Source organism: Protopterus annectens, chromosome 1.part1 (assembly GCF_019279795.1).
Source record: "Protopterus annectens isolate FY-2018-M chromosome 1.part1, PAN1.0, whole genome shotgun sequence".
Classification (NCBI taxonomy): Eukaryota; Metazoa; Chordata; order Ceratodontiformes; family Protopteridae; genus Protopterus; species Protopterus annectens.
Genome location: NC_056726.1, coordinates 13973763 through 13991800, shown reverse-complemented (window position 1 = coordinate 13991800; position 18038 = coordinate 13973763). Strand labels below are relative to the sequence as shown.

Sequence of the window (18038 nt, the reverse complement as noted above, 5' to 3'; positions counted from 1 at the left end):
TGAGATGGCAGGAGTGGTGCATATTGCATGCTGGAAACAATGCCAAGCATTTTATATAGGTAATACAGACAGACTTCTCTGAGAATTAGTGTATTAACATATGCATGATATTAAAAACTTAAAATAGAACAATGCTTTCGTTAAACTTATTAAATATAATTTAGAACACAAGTTTCAGTTTAGAGTGTTGTAAAAAGTACAGTGGCTATAAAAAGTTTACACACCCCTGTTAAAATGCCAGGTTTATGTGATATAAAAAAATGAGACTACGATAAATCATTTCAAAACTTTTCACATCTTTAATGTGACCTATAACTTGTACAATCCAATTGAAAAGCAAACAAATCTGTTAGGGGAAAAATATAAAAATTAAAAACTTACAATAAGCTGGTTGCATAAGTGTGCACACCCTTAAACTAATACTTTGTAGAAACACCTTTTTATTTAATTACAGCATTCAGTCTTCTTGGGTAGGAGTCTATCGGCATGGCACATCTTGACTTGGCAATATTTATCCACTCTTCCTTGCACAAACACTGCAAATCTGTCAGATTGCGAGGGCATCTCTTGTGCACACCCCTCTTCAGGTCATCCCACGGATTTTCTACTGGATTTAGGTCAGGTCTCTGGCTGGGCTATTCCAAAACTTTATTTTTTTTCTGGTGAAGCTATTCTTTTGTTGATCTGGATGTATGATTGGGATCATTGTCGTGTTGAAAGGTGAAATTCCTCTCATCTTCAGCTTTTCAGCAGACGCCTGAAGGTTTTGGGCCAAAAGTGACTGGTATTTGGAAATGTTCATAATTTCCCTCCACCTTGACTAAAGCCCCAGTTCCAGCTGAAGAAAAGCAACCCCAAAGCATGATACTGCCACCACCGTGCTTCACTGTGGGGATGGTGTTCATTTGGTGATGCAAAGTATTGTTTTTGCACCAAATGTACCTTTTGGAATTGTGGCCAAGAAGTTCAACCTTGGTCTCATCAGACCATAACACATTTTCCCACATGCCTTTTTGGGAGCCTTGATGTATTGTTCTGCAAATTCGTCTAGTCTTTTCATCAGTTTTGGAGGGATGTCCAGTTCTTTGCAATGTCACTGTTGTCCCATATGTTCTCCACTTCAACGTCACTGTTGTCCCATATTTTCTCCACTTTTTGATGACTGTCCATGGCACATCCAATGCTGTGGAAATTTTTTTGTACCCTTCTCCTGACTGATACCTTTCAACAATGAGATCCCTTTGATGATTTGTAAGCTCTCTGTGAACCATGGCTTTTGCTGTAGCAGGCAACTGAGTAAATGTCAGGAAAACCCTACTATGACAGCTGAACTTTATTTGGAGTTAATCAGGGTCTCTTTAATTGATGGCAGGTGTGTACCCAAGAAGACTGAATGCTGTAATTAAATCATAATGTGCTTCAATAAAGTATTAAGGGTGTGCATACTTATGCAACCAGCTTATTGTACGTTTTTTATTTTTTATATTTTTCCCCCTAATAGATTTGTTTGCTTTTCAATTGTTTTGTACAGGTTATAGGTCACATTAAAGGAGGGAAAAGTTTTGAAATGATTTATTGTGGTGTCATTTTTTTATATCACAAAAACCTGGCATTTTAACAGGGGAGTGTAAACTTTTTATATCCACTCTATGTAAGAATGCAAGATGTGGCCCTTGCAAAGACCATTTGGAAGCCAGAGAGTAATACTGGCAATTAACTTTAAAAGCTGATGTTTTACCAGGGTTTAATGAATCAATTTCTATTAAAAGTATTTTAAAGTTATGGTCATATCAACTTTAGTATTTAATACTTTACAATACAAAATATAAAGATTTTTCATTGGATTTTATAAATAGGACTCTTTCATTGGATGAAAGAAGTCATGTGATGAGTTGTGTTATGTTTAAAATTAAAGACTTTTAGAGTGCATTCATTCTGATGAAGTCTCATGTTATTAGGAGACAAAAGTGCTCAAAATAAAAAAAAATGAACTTGGTTACTTCTTGTATGGTTGTTTTTTCAGATATTTCACTTTCCACTTGACAGCCATTTCACCACACATTATTTTTCGTGTTTCCCAGTTTGTGAAGTTTAACCCTTTTAGTCAACCACCTAATACAACTCCTGGCATCTCAGCAACAGAAAAATAATAACGACTGCATGACAGAAACCAACAACGAGGGAAATGGCACTAACCTTGGTGAAGGAACAACAAGGATGTATTTTATTACAACAGCACAGTGTATTCAAATGGTTTTGACTAGGACTGTAAGAGTAAAACTGATGAATACAGGGCTAAAAATTGTAGAAAATAATGAAAGGAAATGTCAGTTTACCTCATGGTTACAAACTTTTCCTCAGATATGACACTATGAATCCCAGACAAGTGTAAGTTTGATTAAACAACCTTCTGACTTTGAAAAAAAATTAACTACATTTAGAAATCTGCATGTGGAGAACTGTTATTTGACTGAATGTATCACCCAACAAGGAGTCCCAGAGGTCCTTAGGTATTGGAAATACCCCACAGAGTTAATTCATGGTTCCTATCTCCACAAAAAACTGACTGCTTTGTTTGATCAGCAGGGGTGTGAATTATTTATTGGAAGTTTTAACCAGGCCTAACAATAGACAGATGGACAGTACTGAAAGAGAGATTTTAGCCCTGGACAAATCTATCTTGAGTGACTTGCTATTTGAAACCCAGAAAGGCAGATGCATAAATATTTATTTATTTTACATTTGTTTATGGAGAAAGTCCGACAGGGTGGAAACCCATTTTAAGCGGAGGCCCGGGGAGAAAAGCTCCACAAAATAATCAACAATAGTGTTTCACAGACAGGTAGGGGGCTGCATATACATTTGATAAAGGACACATAGGAAAAAGAGGTACATGACTGAAAAATTCATAATCCAAATTATTTTCTCTTTCCCATTAAATCAATACGTACATGCATTAGCATGGCAGAGAGCATATTTACAGGTATTATTTGATTTGATATACATATATATATATATATATATATATATATAGAGAGAGAGAGAGAAATTTTGAGTTAAATATCCTTGACAAGGTGAAAAAAATAATGGAAGATATTAGCAACATACCTATGGTAAACAGAGATATTTTTAATGGATTCATTTACTAAATTAACTATTTCGAAAACAGAATTTAATTACTTGAAAGTTGTTTTCCCTGACATTCATAACATCTCTGAATTTCATAAGATCTACAAAGATCTCATTAACCACCATTCAGACCTAAAATAATGTAACTAAAGCTTGTTGAAAAAAAAATTATATATAAAATGTACTAAAAATGTATGCTAGCTTCTAAATATAAAAGTGGTTTATTGTGTGGTTTGTTCTTTATGCCCATGTTTTTTACAAGGGCAAAATTGAACGCAAGCTGAAAAATAGGTGAACATTTAAGTGATATTCGATCAAAAAACAAACTAATGCTTTGGCTAAGCATGTCACTAATAATTATGGCCATGAATTTAAATTTATTGTATTAGAAATGCTGAACGTTTCAGAAAGGGAAGGGGAATAGTCATTAATTTTAGAAAAAGGACAAACTTACATGGCAGCTCGGTTTAAATGCTCGGTTTTGGCCAGGCTTGAATGTAGCTGAATCCGTTAAAAGCCTTTTAAAACTTAAAGGGTTAAAAAGATAAATATTAATTGTGCTTTACGGAAGCTAGCATACATTTTAGTAACATTTTATATATAACGTGTTTTTTCAACAAGCTCTAGTTACATTGTATGTAATGTGGTGATTTCTTACTTAAGGTGTGTCTAGTGGTAGAAGCCTCTATTGGCTTCTTTTTTGGGGTGTGTAAATTTTGATTAAATCAATTGGATGATTTGTACACTTTAAAACATGATGAAGGGATGGTTGTTGTTTATCTGATGATGTTCCTTATTAATTTACTGTTGGAACAAAAGCACTTATGTTTTAATATTGATATGTGTTTTTCCAATTGGTTTTACTGTGGTTTTGTAATAAACCTTTGGCTTTTAACAAAGATGCCTTGGCAGTTTATTTTTTGGATTATCATTTTGGTTTGTAGTTCATTGTGGTGAAATTTCAAATGTCACCATCCTCCTGCTAATGAAATACGCAAGGACCTTCACCCTGTAATATATACAAATGGTTGAGTTGAATCACTGTCATCTACAGCACTGCTCCATATTATGTCCTTCTCTCAGGCAGCAGAGAAAATGTTGGGGCAGAAGTTGGCTCATGATATACTACTGATATGGACACCTAAAAAGATTTGCTTTTAAGGGTCAAACATGGGAACTTTTGTTTGACATTTTCAAGATTAAGATGTAAATTGTGCGTACAGATAAAAAAAATAGTGGCTTAAAGGGGAGGCATATATTGTTGCAGAAGGGAGGATCTAAGTCAGCCAACTTCAAACCAATTAGCCTTAGGTATATTCTTTATAAAATTATGGAACATGCTACAGTGAAACTTATTCAAAATGATACAAGCAACCGCTTCCCTTCAACATGGAAATATATCAGTTTGTCATGTCGCTGAATCTAGCGGAGTGATGGCAGCACTTGACAAAGAACTTATTATGCATGCTACATTATCTGGATCATGCTCAAGTCTTTGATACTATTTCCTATAAGGGAATCAATGAAAAATTGCAATCACTAAATGTGAACAAGTTAAGGAATTCAATAGTTAAATTAATCACCACACAATAAAAAACTACAGGTCAGACTGGGTGTCATCTGTCAGTCCCAAATGGGGAAACCAATGCTGTCCCACACTGTTATATATTAGATGTACGACAGGCTTTTATTTTATGATTATTTTATAATACAAAACTGGGAAAGGAATCTGGATCCACTGACAGAGAGAGATAAAGCCCCAACTATTACCCATATTACCCAAGTTCACTAATCTGCTTAAATGACTGTAGGAGCTGGCACAAAGAGCACAGGCCCTGTCATGGGAGGGGAAGGCATACCTGGGCCATTCAAAGCCACTATCCCTAGAAGGAGGGTTGGCAACACAAAGACAGACCATAGGCAGGTATCTGATTACTAGGTTGCTTTAGCAGTATCTCTCATCACAACTACATGGAAGCATACACCTGCATCAAGGAGAGTACAGTAGCCTTGCAGTGACAAGGTACACTTATCCCCATACCTAGTGGAGGGGTTAAGGCCTATCAAAATAAGCCCTCATTGTTGGGATGCCGGGATACCAGTGAGAGGGTACAAACCACCCTTATGACTACATGACTGACAGCCCCCAGCTTGGCTCAAGCCACTGTGCTGGGGATACCCAGTACATAGGAATAAATAGGCAGAGTCTGAGAGAAAGGCTTGATAGTCATTAGGGAAAAAATGAAAAATAAAAACAAAAAACAGTGAAGTAAAACTAGGAAAGGAGATAAGAAGAACAGAATACACAGATGAATGCAATTTAGTCAATACAGTTACAAAACTAAAACATGCTAAAACTCTATAGGATAAGTTAAGGAAGATATGTACCTGGTTCAAGTCAAAATAGTTTTTCTTTTAATGTTAACAAATGCAACATAATCAAGTTCAGTAAAAAGGATATATACTTTGTCAACAAAATAAACAGTCAGATCATAAAAAAGCAAGCCAAGTGAAACCCTTGGACCTCAGAATAAGAAACTTTGACTTCAGAGTATGATAAACTAAACAATGAGCACTGCGTGTCCACAACAGTCAGAAAGGCATACTCTATAGCCCATCTGATACTAAATAGCATGTCTTAATTCACTCCATCACCGAATACAACCATTGCATTCTATAGCCCTACAAAGGCTACCTAGCACAACCTGACAAAGCAGTTTCCTAACAAGAAGCATGTACAGGATGGAAAACATTAATTCATTAGAAAAAACTGCACGAGTTGTCTTTACACTTTGTACCTTACAGGTTTCTCAGAGGTGACCTGCTTTGACATTATGGCAATGTCTGAGCCAGTTCTGTTTAAAAATATCTGCTTAGAATGTATATATGGGGAAGCCAACATATCAGAAAAGCTACTGTTTAAAATAAGCAGCCGAAAGAAGAAGAAGTACTAGTTCCTTTACCAAGGGTCTCTCTAACAGAAATCATAACATTTGGGTAGACTCCCAAGCACTACTAATTAGGTGTGGAAAGTTGACAATTAAAGCATCTTCTTGTAGCAAAGACTTACCAAATCCTGCTCTACCTGAACAGCATACTTCCATCTTATAATGTTAGGTCAATGTGTGGAGTTTCATCTGCAGAAGCATTTGTAAAGTAAGCTGCTGAAATTGCTCAAACGGAATGTACTCAAGAGTGCCTTACAAAGGTTTACTCTACTTATAGCAAAAGGACAAGCAGCTAACCAGCCATTTGCACAAAGTTTGTTTAACAAAAGGGAGATCTACACACATAGCAGCTCAGTGATTAAGATCTTTGCCTTAAAGCTACAGGGTATGGGATTCAATCCTATTTGCCAGTCACTGTCTATATAGAGTTTGCATGTTTTCCTCAAGTCTACGGAGGTTTCTCTCCTGTTATGCCTGTTCCCTCACACCTCCTAAAACATGTTGCATGACTGGCTACTTTAAAGTGTCTATATATATATATATATATATATATATATATATATATATATATATATATATATATATATATATATATACATTTACTCATTTGCTTGTGCCTAAACGGCTCAACATTAATGTTTACTGAAAGCAAGCTGCTTTTCACATTTTAAAGGGGGACAGATTATTAGAAAAGTAGAGTTAGAAATCAGTAAAAATGGGAACACGGGATGTAATGCATGCTTTAGAATGGGCAATCTTAATTTTAGAATTGGTAATACCTTTTGGTGCAGCTGTCAGCTTGGGGCAACTACTCCAGTCTGGAGGGAAAATGCCTGAGCAACAGAGAAAAGCTCAGGAGTGGACTAGAATAATCAGGAGTACTTTGGGCATGAAGCAGACAGTGGTACTGGGAGATTGAAAGGATCAGGAAAAAGACTAGCAACGTTGTGAAATTAGTGAATAAACAGTTTCACAGTTTATGATTTCTGCTTATTGGCCAATTATGCCATTCATAATGTAGGATGTGCAGAATAGGCTAGATCCCCTATCCACATATCTAAAGATTTTTTTGAATACATTAAGTGAATTATTTCACCTAATCTCTAGATACAATTTGCTCAAGTGCATCACAGATGAGTAATAAATGTTAATATAGCTGAGGTTTGACAGCTATCCAATGAGTATGCAAAGCCTGTGCCTCTGGACCTGTGTTTATTATGCAAAGTATCAATATTTTCAGAATGTCCTAAGTTCCATATTGTATATAGCTTTACAAGCAAGCATAAAGTCTCATGTAGGTTCCTACAACTTATTGAAAATGGTCAGATAATTAAAGCTAACCTTTGTATTCAAAGAATGAGAAAATCTTAATTATTTTTGTTAATTTCTCCTGAACACTTTCTAATAGGAGTAAATCACTCTTTGATCAAGTAAAAACAGTGAGTTATATTCCAAAATGAGCCTCACATACCCAACAAGTCTAATAAATTATACAGAGCTGTGGGATGAGAAGTTTTTTTTTTAATATTAGCCCTGACATTTTCATAACTCTGTTTTTTGCATGTTGGGCATTTACTTAGAAATGTAAGTTATTAGTGATCTTAATACTAAGGTCCTTGGTTCTGAAAATTAGGGTAGTTCAGAACTACATATATAATGCTTATTACAGGATTGTTTTTGCCAAACAGCATAATACTGCTTTTATCCTGGTAAATGTTTAGACCAGAATACTTGAACCAACATGTCAAATAACTGAGGCAGCTGTTAAAATGTGTGTCTTTAATGTTGGACAAAGGAACTCCTATTTTTAATATCAGTCACAAATTTAGAGATCCAACATAGCCTACAAGACAAAAGAAGCGAGAAAAACAAATGAAACAGAATGGTCCTTAAATCTCCTAAATGTGAGACTATAAAACATCAACACCATTAGGTATAAGAACAGACATGTGAAATGTGGCTTTGCGAGAAGTGGATGAAAAGACTGAAATTGTGTTGAGAGTGTAAACCTGGGGAGTGAAAAGTAAAGCATATACACCCACTTTATGTCACTGATGTGTAGAACAACTCTGAAGGGACTGAAGACGTAACTGCAAGGAAAAATTTTAGTTCTAATGCTTGTATAAATAAAGCATGATGCAAACTGCATGTTATATTGCAATGCAGTTTTGTATATTGTGCAGTCCGGTATTTTAAATGTGAGGTAGTGGGAATCTTATCAGTAACTGCAGACTATGTTAAGAATATTAAAGGAATAAAATACTTAAATAACTGTCCAAATATCATCATCTTCTTTCGGCTGTTCCTGTTAGGGGTCGCCACAGCGGATCATCTGTTTCCATTTCTTCCTGTCCTCTGCATCTTGCTCTGTCACACCAACCACCTGCATGTCCTCTCTCACCACATCCATAAACCTTACTTTAGGCCTTCCTCTTTTCCCGTTACCTGGTAGCTTCATCCTTAGCATCTTTTCCCAATATACTCAGCATCCCTCCTCAGCACATGTCCAAACCAACGTAATCTTGCCTTTCTGGCTTTGTCTCCAAACCTTCCAACCTGGGCTGACCCTCTAATATACTTAATTCCTAATCCTGTCCACCCTCATCACACCAGTGCAAATCTTAACATCTTTAACTCTGCCATATCCAGCTCTAACTCCTGCCTTTTTGTCAATGCCACTGTCTCCAACCAATATAACATAGCATAGCTGGTCTCACTACCCTCTTGTAGACCTTCCCTTTCACTCTTACTGGTACCAGTCTGTCACAAATCACTCCTGACACTCTTCTCCACCCACTCCATCCTGCCTATACTTTCTTCTTCACCTCTCTTCCACACTCACCATTACTCTGAACTATTGATCCCAAGTACTTAAACTCATCCACCTTAATATACATCTCCCAAATTATTGAAAGTCTTCCTAAAGGGGATATCTTCAGGCAGAGAACCGGAAAACTGGGGTGAAGTATCCTCATGCTCTGACTACATATACTGATGTGAATGCTGGTAAGATAGATAAAAAAAAGTCTTCAACCTTAGAAGAAAGGGAAGAGCTACTCTATTTTTCACTGCAACTTGATCCTTCAAGGTACTGATGAAGGTTCATACTCTGCAAATCTGAGTTAGGACGTGTAAGGACTTCCAAAGGGTAACAGTGTAGGTCCTTGCTAGTGTTTCCGAGGCTCCAAATACAATTTCTTTTGCCAGAATTTTATAATCTAACATTGGCATTGACGGCAAATGATAACATGCTACAGGTGAAGTAATCTAGAAGCCTGTTGCACTATAAAACAGTGTGACGTGTCTACATTCTCCCACCTCCAATATAATGCTAAGTACAGTTAGGCTTGTTTACAAAACTCACATATGTGTAATCACTACTGCTGGACTACCAGGGAAGTCCCCAGAAGATCGAATTGCAGGTGTTCCAAAAAATTTTCCCTTTCCTCGTGTTACTATAATCGTTGAATTAATATACATAGCTTTTCTCCCTGTAAAAATGCTTTTCTGTGTGCCTTATTGTTCAAGAATGATATCTGAATTCCCAGGGTTTCACTCATTCATAGTCAGAATTATGTGAGATGAAAACAACTGAGTTATTATCTTGTCAGGCAGCCATGCTATGAACATCAGAGGTACAGGCCAAGATAGGTACTAGTGCTGGTGCTTTTTTTTCTCCATGTGCTTTTTTGGCACAAGGTGGCTATATGAGAGATAATTAAGTGTTAAAATAGCTAAAGCTACTTCCAATTTTAAATCCGTGTTATTGGGAGTGCCACATGGTTCAGTTCTGGGGTCTGTGCTTTTTTTTTTTTTTTTTTTTACATCTTTGTCAATTAGAGGATCTGACTTTGAAGGACCTGCCTTCACTTGTCCACAGATATCTGAAGCAGGAAGTTTGCTGATGAAAACAAAGGTGGGAACAATTGTAACTAAATTGTCTGAACGGGCTGGGGGTTTCATGAGCACCTGGATGCCCTTCATCTTTGGAAACTATTGAAGAGCATGGCATTTAATGCAAGAAAAGCAAAATTCATTTTAGGACAAACAATCCCCATTACCCCATGCTCTAATGTTCACCTGGCTGAAACCTACTCTTGTTACAGATCTTGAAGGAGTTATTGTTAAATCTTTTAAGCGTGAAGCCAACATTTCGTCCATTATTACAAGTTACTACTCAGTCATCAGGAATACTCTACAAACACCACCAAGCAGGTGGTTTTATACCCTTGTGTAAAGCTACCATCACACCTTCTCTAGAGTACTGTGATATGGCTTGCAGCTACTCTTGTACTCAAATTAAGAGAATGGAAGCAGTTCAAAAATTATTTACAAACAGATTTCATTGTTAGTTCCTTCTATTACAAATCCAAGCTCAAACAATTACATCTTTTTGCAATTAATTATAGATGTGTTAGGAGGACTCTAATTTTAATATGCAAATTAAAATTTGATATAACTATGTCAGCTATCAAATCACTTCCTGGGTCCTAGAAATAACCAGGAGCATGTTACTGTCCCAATCACCAAGACTCTATTTGGGTGAAAATCTTTTCATATCAGAATGGGGGGAGGGGCAGTGGAATATGCTGCCTAAATATGTAAGGAAGACAGATAAACCGGGATCCATTAAAACCACTGCTGATAACTGGTTTAGTAAGAAGGTCTGAAATCCTTTACTAACTGGGTACAAACTCCTTGAAAGTCTCTGAAAAGGCTATGAATTTAATTTAGATACACTTAACAATGAAATGGCAGAAATCTATAGCTTACAGTCTGGGAAAGATTCTTTCCTTCTATGTTTAAACTCAGTTGTCTTTTGTATCAGTTCATTCATTATTCTGTATTTTAGGTGGTTTCATAATTTGTGTGGAAAAATACTACTTTTTAGTTTCTTCTCCAATGTTTTTCTGACAAATAAGATTTACACTTTAAAGACTGCTGTCTCCTTAAGTTTGTGGCCTGTATGAAGTTACAACGCTGTTCACACTCTTCAACATTTTATGATCTGGTCTAAGAAGTAGTGTGAGTGGAAATCTGCACATATAATTTGCCTACCATAAATGTTTAACAAACCAATATACTCCACCATTAAATCCGCAAGCCAGGAACACTACACAGGCCAATCCGACACCATGTAAAGATGTAAAAACAAATTTTATTAAGCTACACTTAAAGCTTTTCGTTAGTGCTATGCACTAACTTCCTCAGATACATAAAAACATTTGTGCCCTTGAGAATCTTCATTAAGTACTTAAAATGCAAACACGCCCCCAGTTCACTCGTAAAGTAATTAAAGGTACCATTCCATAGCAATGTTATTGGATGAAATGAATAGTAAATATTAACCGACACCTGTACATAATGCAAAATAAACTCCTTTGTATCGGAACCTTGAAAAACCTTTTGGGTTATATGAAATGCCTCCCTTTGCAACAATTTGCTGACCGTTAAGCTAACTGGGCTGAACAAAAGCATAACACGTAATAATATACGTTTTAACCCAAGTTGCCGTCCTTCAATACACCAAACCATACCAGGCTATGCCAATTGGTATGAAGCGTGATGGCTCCAGATTCTGGACAACATTAGCGGAAGTTTTATAACATGCACACTATAAGTAAATGAATTAACTAAACTATCTAAATCTATCTAGAAAATATGAATATAGATATAAATCAATAAAGAGGGAACTACGTACATGTACCACTACCAAGTTAAATCTAAACCTAGTCAACAGGTTGGCGTGGAGGGATTAAAATATATAAAGTATCTAAAAACACTGTACTAATAAGACTCAAGATCCGGGATGTATAAATGCCATATGTGCAAGTATTGCAGATTTGTCCGGGCGGAAACAGCATTTACGATCAGAAATAGGAAGTTTTTTATCAGGGGCCGATACAACTGTTCTAGTGCCAAAGTGGTATACCTTGCCCAAAGTTCGGCATGCCCCAGTTTTTACATCGGCAAGACTGAGAGGAAAATTCAGGCCAGAATGTATGAGCATTTGTATGCCATCAGGACAATGAAAATGGATAATGCCTTGGCTACCCATCTCCATTCCAATCCGAGCCATGAGTTTATATTCACGGTTATAGACCAACTTCCCACTGCCAACCTAGGTGGATTGGAACCATTCATATTGGAGTGCATTGAACTCCTTTGGCAGTTGAGACTGGAAGCTTATCACCCCCATGGACTCAACAATTCGTTATCTATTAGTTGTTTCCTCAAACTCAAAAGTTTAAAGAGATGATGAGTCTTATAATTAACTGGTGCAGTTTCAGTGTTTCTTTGTAGAGGCTGTTTTGTCTTTGACTGCAATTTTTTCTCTTTTTTTCATTATTTTTTCTTTATTTTTCTTAATTTTCTTTCCTAATTTTGTATATTTTGTTTACATTCTGTCATTTTTTTCGGTTTTGGCAAATTTGCTGAAGAGTTTTAAGTCAGTTTTGATTTAGTAGTTATGGGCTTAGAATAGTTTTAATATTTTCAATATTTCTCATACTTTTATATTATTTTTTATGTTTCATATTATTTACTATATTCAATATTAATGAGATTTCATGTTAGGATATTTATATTGGTTTGGATTTATCAAGCACTTTATATTCAGGTGTGTCATAATAGTTTATTTTATTATATTATAATTATGTCATATTACATTATATATTCATGAATCTTATTAGTACAGTATTTTTAGATACTTTATATATTTTAATCCCTCCACACCAACCTGTTGACTAGGTTTAGATTTAACTTGGTAGTGGTACATGTACGTAGTTCCCTCTTTATTGATTTATTGATTTATATCTATATTCATATTTTCTAGATAGATTTAGATAGTTTAGTTAATTCATTTACTTATAGTGTGCATGTTATAAAACTTCCGCTAATGTTGTCCAGAATCTGGAGCCGTCATGCTTCATACCAATTGACATAGCCTGGTATGGTTTGGTGTATTGAAGGACAGCAACTTGGGTTAAAACATATATTATTACGCGTTATGTTTATGTTCAGCCCTGTTAGCTTAACGGTCAGCAAATTGTTGCAAAGGGAGGCATTTCATATAACCCAAAAGGTTTTTCAAGGTTCCGATACAAAGGAGTTTATTTTGCATTATGTACAGGTGTTGGTTAATATTTACTATTCATTTCACCCAATAACATTGCTATGGAATGGTACCTTTAATTAGTTTACGAGTGAACTGGGGGCGTGTTTGCATTTTAAGTACTTAATGAAGATTCTCAAGGTCACAAATGTTTTTATGTATCTGAGGAAGTTAGTGCATAGCACTAACGAAAAGCTTTAAGTGTAGCTTAATAAAATTTGTTTTTACATCTTTACATAGTGTCGGATTGGCCTGTGTAGTGTTCCTGGCTTGCGGATTTAACGGTGGAGTATATTGGTACCATAAATGTTTACCAACAGACTTTGAAGACACAATTTGGTCTTTCATTGGTATCAATAGAGAATTTGTGACTAAATGACAAAAATGAGTAATTTTGCAAAAAAAAAAATATAAAAAATTAGTAACATGTCAGGTTGTTGAGGTGGTGACTGTTGTTTTTCATTTCTTACGCCAATACTGTGAAGAAGGAAGCAGAGATATGGTCTAAAAAGGAATATCCCATAGGTGAGGGGGTACACTTTAAATCCAAGTGTATAGCAGGTATTACATAGAAATAAATGGAAATTCTGGGAGCAATACATGCAGAATAATGTTCAGGAGGATAAGTGAGGTTTAAGGGAAAGCAGGAGTTCAGGAATTTATGTAATGTTGGACTGATGGTAATTACAAAAAGAAATGTGATGCATAATTTATGTAACCGGAAAAAATGTTAAAATGGTTTGTTTTCTTTCATGTTAAGGTATGTTTGCTTATGCCTTAAATGATAATTTAATAAAGGTGTTTAATAAGACAAAAAAAGGCTGGAAGTAGGAAGGACTTGAGTCTAGAAGGAGTACCAAAGGGCACTTGTTTTTGAGTCAGTTTAAAATAAGATGGTTATTATTCAGCCAGATGAAGAATTTTTTTTTTTTTTGGAGAGCAGGGTAAAGATTTTTATTGACTAGTGTGTTGTTAATACAAAAGACAATGTTAGAAGGGTGAAGATCAGAGGGTAGAACATAAATTAACAGGTTGAAAAGTAATCCTTGGAGTACATCAGAGTTAAGATTGGTGAAGGAGAAGGGAGTAGCATTAAGTCTAAAAGCTCTATTAGTACCAACTGGCTATTGCTTTGATTAGCTCTAAGAACTCCACACATAAATTGTATGATCCTCCAGAGGATCCTCGCGAGGTGTGCCTGCCTTCAGGGATACTGGTCCAGTTACAATGCAAAGAAGTATCACAGTTTTTAAGATCAGATAATCCAAAATAAACAATTAGACACAACTGCCTCTTTTCAGGATCAACCCAACAGCAGAACCACACAACTGACCAATACAATATGAGGGAAACAAAACGAGTACTTTACACTTAGCAATTTATATCCTTAATTTTCTGCATTAACTTGTGGGTCCTTATCAATGATCTCCTACAACACAACTTATCCTATAACAGGGTTTCACACTGTCCAAAGACCTGCTTCAATGGTGTCCAGCATGGGAGATCACAGGTTGGGGTGGATAAGAGGTCCAGTCAAACAAGCTCAAATCTCTTATTTTATGGGAATCTACAAATATTTTTATGCTACCTAACCAATCCCAAACATGCCTGTGTCTAATGCCCATAAGCCTATCCCCAAAGAGAAGGCCTGCAGCTCTTAAACAATTCTTAAACAGTTGCACAATCAAGTACCATGGATTAGTTTCCACTAAATACGGCCACACAATGTATGCTGCTAATGCCCATCCCACAAATGAAGAAGAGGTAGCCCTCAGCTGTTTAACCTCTAGACTGCAGCACATCCAAAAGCCAGGCCACCTACAGATTACATTGTCTCCCTGTCAAGAGACTGATAAAGAACCTTTACTAATAATTCTGAATGGCTTAAACAAAAGAAAATTGTTTATTTCTATGTAGTCAGTATGCATCAATATGAACTACAAATAATTACATCTATCTAAACTAGTAACCATTTCTGTGTTTTTTTTCACCATATTTTCAGAGTGATCTGCAATACTGGTTACAGTAATACTTAATAATTATTCAGTTATTCTAATCTTCGTTTTCAGATTTGGAAACATAAATTAAGCATCCTAATTTCATTCTTAATAGTAACATAACAACCAAAGAAAACCACATAATTATCTTCCATCCGCAGAAAATTATATGACAAAGAATTCAAATACATGCCAACTGACCTTGTATGTCAGGGAGAAATTTTTGGTACTGGTCCACTTCACTGCTAAAAATAGCAAAGGCTAATCTCTTCAGCAACATTGCTCGCTGCTCCAGTTCAACTTCTCGGTTTGAAAACAGGTTGAGGGAACTGCTCTGTGCAACAACAACTCGTGCTGAAAAGAAATTGTACCAAAATTACTACCATTAAAACAGTCATAAAAACTCAACAACAAAATAATGTGATCAGAGAGACAGTACTGGACTATTTCTCATTTGTAAGAAAGACATTTAAAGTAAAGGTGCCTCATTCAGTGAAGTATGACTTTATGATCAAAGTTCCCTTTGAGAAATTATCTAAAACTTTGGAATCATATTTACAGCAAAGCTTCAGAATGTAAAGTAATGATGGAATCTTTGACTTTTTTTCAGAAACCTAACTCTCACATCTTCTACTCATATTTAACTTGATGCCTAGTAAAAAAAAAATATTCTATTCATATGTGGGCTGCATACTTTTCTCAGAACTATAATTTTGATCTAGTCACAGCAGAAAAGGGAAGGAATCGCACAATCACAGAGAGAAAACCTTAAAACAACAATGTCGTAACCAGGTAAGCAAATTACAGATACATTAGCAATGAATCAGATAATCTACTACAGGACCCCCTTGAGGAGTTCTAAAATTGGTCTCGTCCTCTCCATCAATCATAATTTGGTATTCTTCCTGAAGAGTCCACAAACTACAATGTTATGTGCTGATTACATATGCTTGCTAAACCACTAAGTTTGCCAGACTGCTCCCAACAACCAATGAGCCCAGTTCCAGCAAGAAAAGATAAGACAATGAAAATTTCACACTTTATGAAGTAACCACCTGCTCAACTTACAGAGAATTCCAACAGCTGTGGCTGGATAGAAAGGCCACCCAAGCACAGCAGGATGAATGATGGTATCTGGGATCCATAAAGGAAGATCTCTTGGATTCAAAATGGAAGAATTCCTTGTAAGTTAACTGATATGGTACAAAGCAGTCTATTATGCCTCACAGTATAGAAAGTACAGTTGTGTACACTTACCATAAATGTAGATGTTCGAGTGTATTCACTGTTGCAGCCCTAACCAATGTATTATCCGGCTCCCAGTAGCCCTCGATTGGCCAAAATATCAAAGGTAAGTAAAAATGACATTGGCTGTCATCGGTTGTAAAGGACGTCAGGGCGTCCGATACAAAAGGAGGCAGCCGACATGACTTCCTCAGTCTTTCTTGCCATAACAGTCAGAAGCCCTCAGAAAACAAGGCTTAAACCAAAACCATATTGGCAAATAATACCAAATTTAGCCTGTACCTTAGGAAAAGAGAAAGGGGAAGGAGGGAGGGAAACCAGAACTGCAACAGTGAATACACTCGAACATCTACATTTATGGTAAGTGTACACAACTATACTATGTTCTTCGTGTTTCACTGTTGCAGTCGTAACCAATGGGTTGATTAACAAAGCCCACAGGAAAGGGAGGAGGAACCAACAGAATCAAGGATTGGAGATAATGCCCTGCAGAACAGCAGTGGCAAACCCTGCCCTGGCTCTTGAAAACAAAGGCAAAATATAATGCTTTGTGAAAGTGTGAACAAAAGACCATGTGGCAGCCTCCAAAAAGTCTTTAGTAGGGACATCCCTTAAAAAGGCTGCAGAAGTGGAAACTGCTCTAGTTGAGTGAGTCCTAACCCCTTGAGGGGGAACCTTGCCATGAAAGGAATAACAAAAATTAATACAATGAGCAATCCATTTAGAAACAGTTTGCTTAGAAATAGCCTTGCCCTGGGCTCCAGGGACAAAACTGACCAATAATTGCGCTGATTTCCAAAGGTCTTTAGTCCTGTCCAGGTAAAACCTGAGCTGTCTATGCACATCAAGAGAATGTAGGATTTTTTCACCTCTATTTTGAGGATTAGGAAAGAAGGTAGGAAGGTGTAGGGACTGATTAAGAGTCAGGCTAGAATCCACCTTAGGCATAAAGGAGGGGCTGGTTCTCAGAGATACCCTATCTGCATGAAAAATAAGAAAAGGCTCCACAGCCATCAAAGCATGCGGCTCTGAAACCCTCCTTGCTGAAGTTATAGCCAAGAGGAAGGCAGTCGTCCACAAGAGAAACTTTAAATCTGCAGTGGCAGCTGGCTCAAAAGGAGGAAGAGTGAGTTTCTCTAGAACAAAATTAAGATCCCAGGCTGGAGTAGGTGGGAGGTTTTAAGTTGCAAGCACTACTGAGAAACATTTTCATCAGGAGATGAGAGAAAATGGGTTGTTCAAAAGAACAATGAGCAGAAATGGCTGAAGCATGGATCTTGATAGAGGAAAAAAAGACCACCCTGAAGCAAATCAGCCAGGTATTCCAGGATCAGAGGAAGTGTAGGCTGAGAAGAAGATTCCCCTCTAGCCTGCATCCAATGAGAGAATCTTTCCCATTTGCCAGCGTAGGACTTCCTAGTGCTAGGCCTCCTGGCCTCCCTCACCACCTGCTGGGAAAGGAAAGAAGAAAAGGATGGAGTCATACAATGAGCCATACTGCAAAATGGAGAGATTGAAGATGAGGATGTAGAATGTTTCCCCCTTCCTGAACCAAAAGATCTGGCTTCAGAGGAAGATGCCACGGAGGAAATTGGGAGAGACTGT

General features: G+C 36.7%; 1 protein-coding gene across 1 annotated transcript in view; it reads right to left on the bottom strand.

Moving 5' to 3' along the window:
- The window catches only part of DOP1A (DOP1 leucine zipper like protein A), a 2183138-nt gene that overhangs the window by 196947 nt on the left and 1968153 nt on the right, over positions 1-18038 (bottom strand). Inside the window, exon 33 of the mRNA XM_044073353.1 lies at positions 15390-15542. Coding sequence (XP_043929288.1) covers positions 15390-15542 — 153 coding nt within the window. The remainder of the gene's footprint in view (positions 1-15389; positions 15543-18038) is intronic.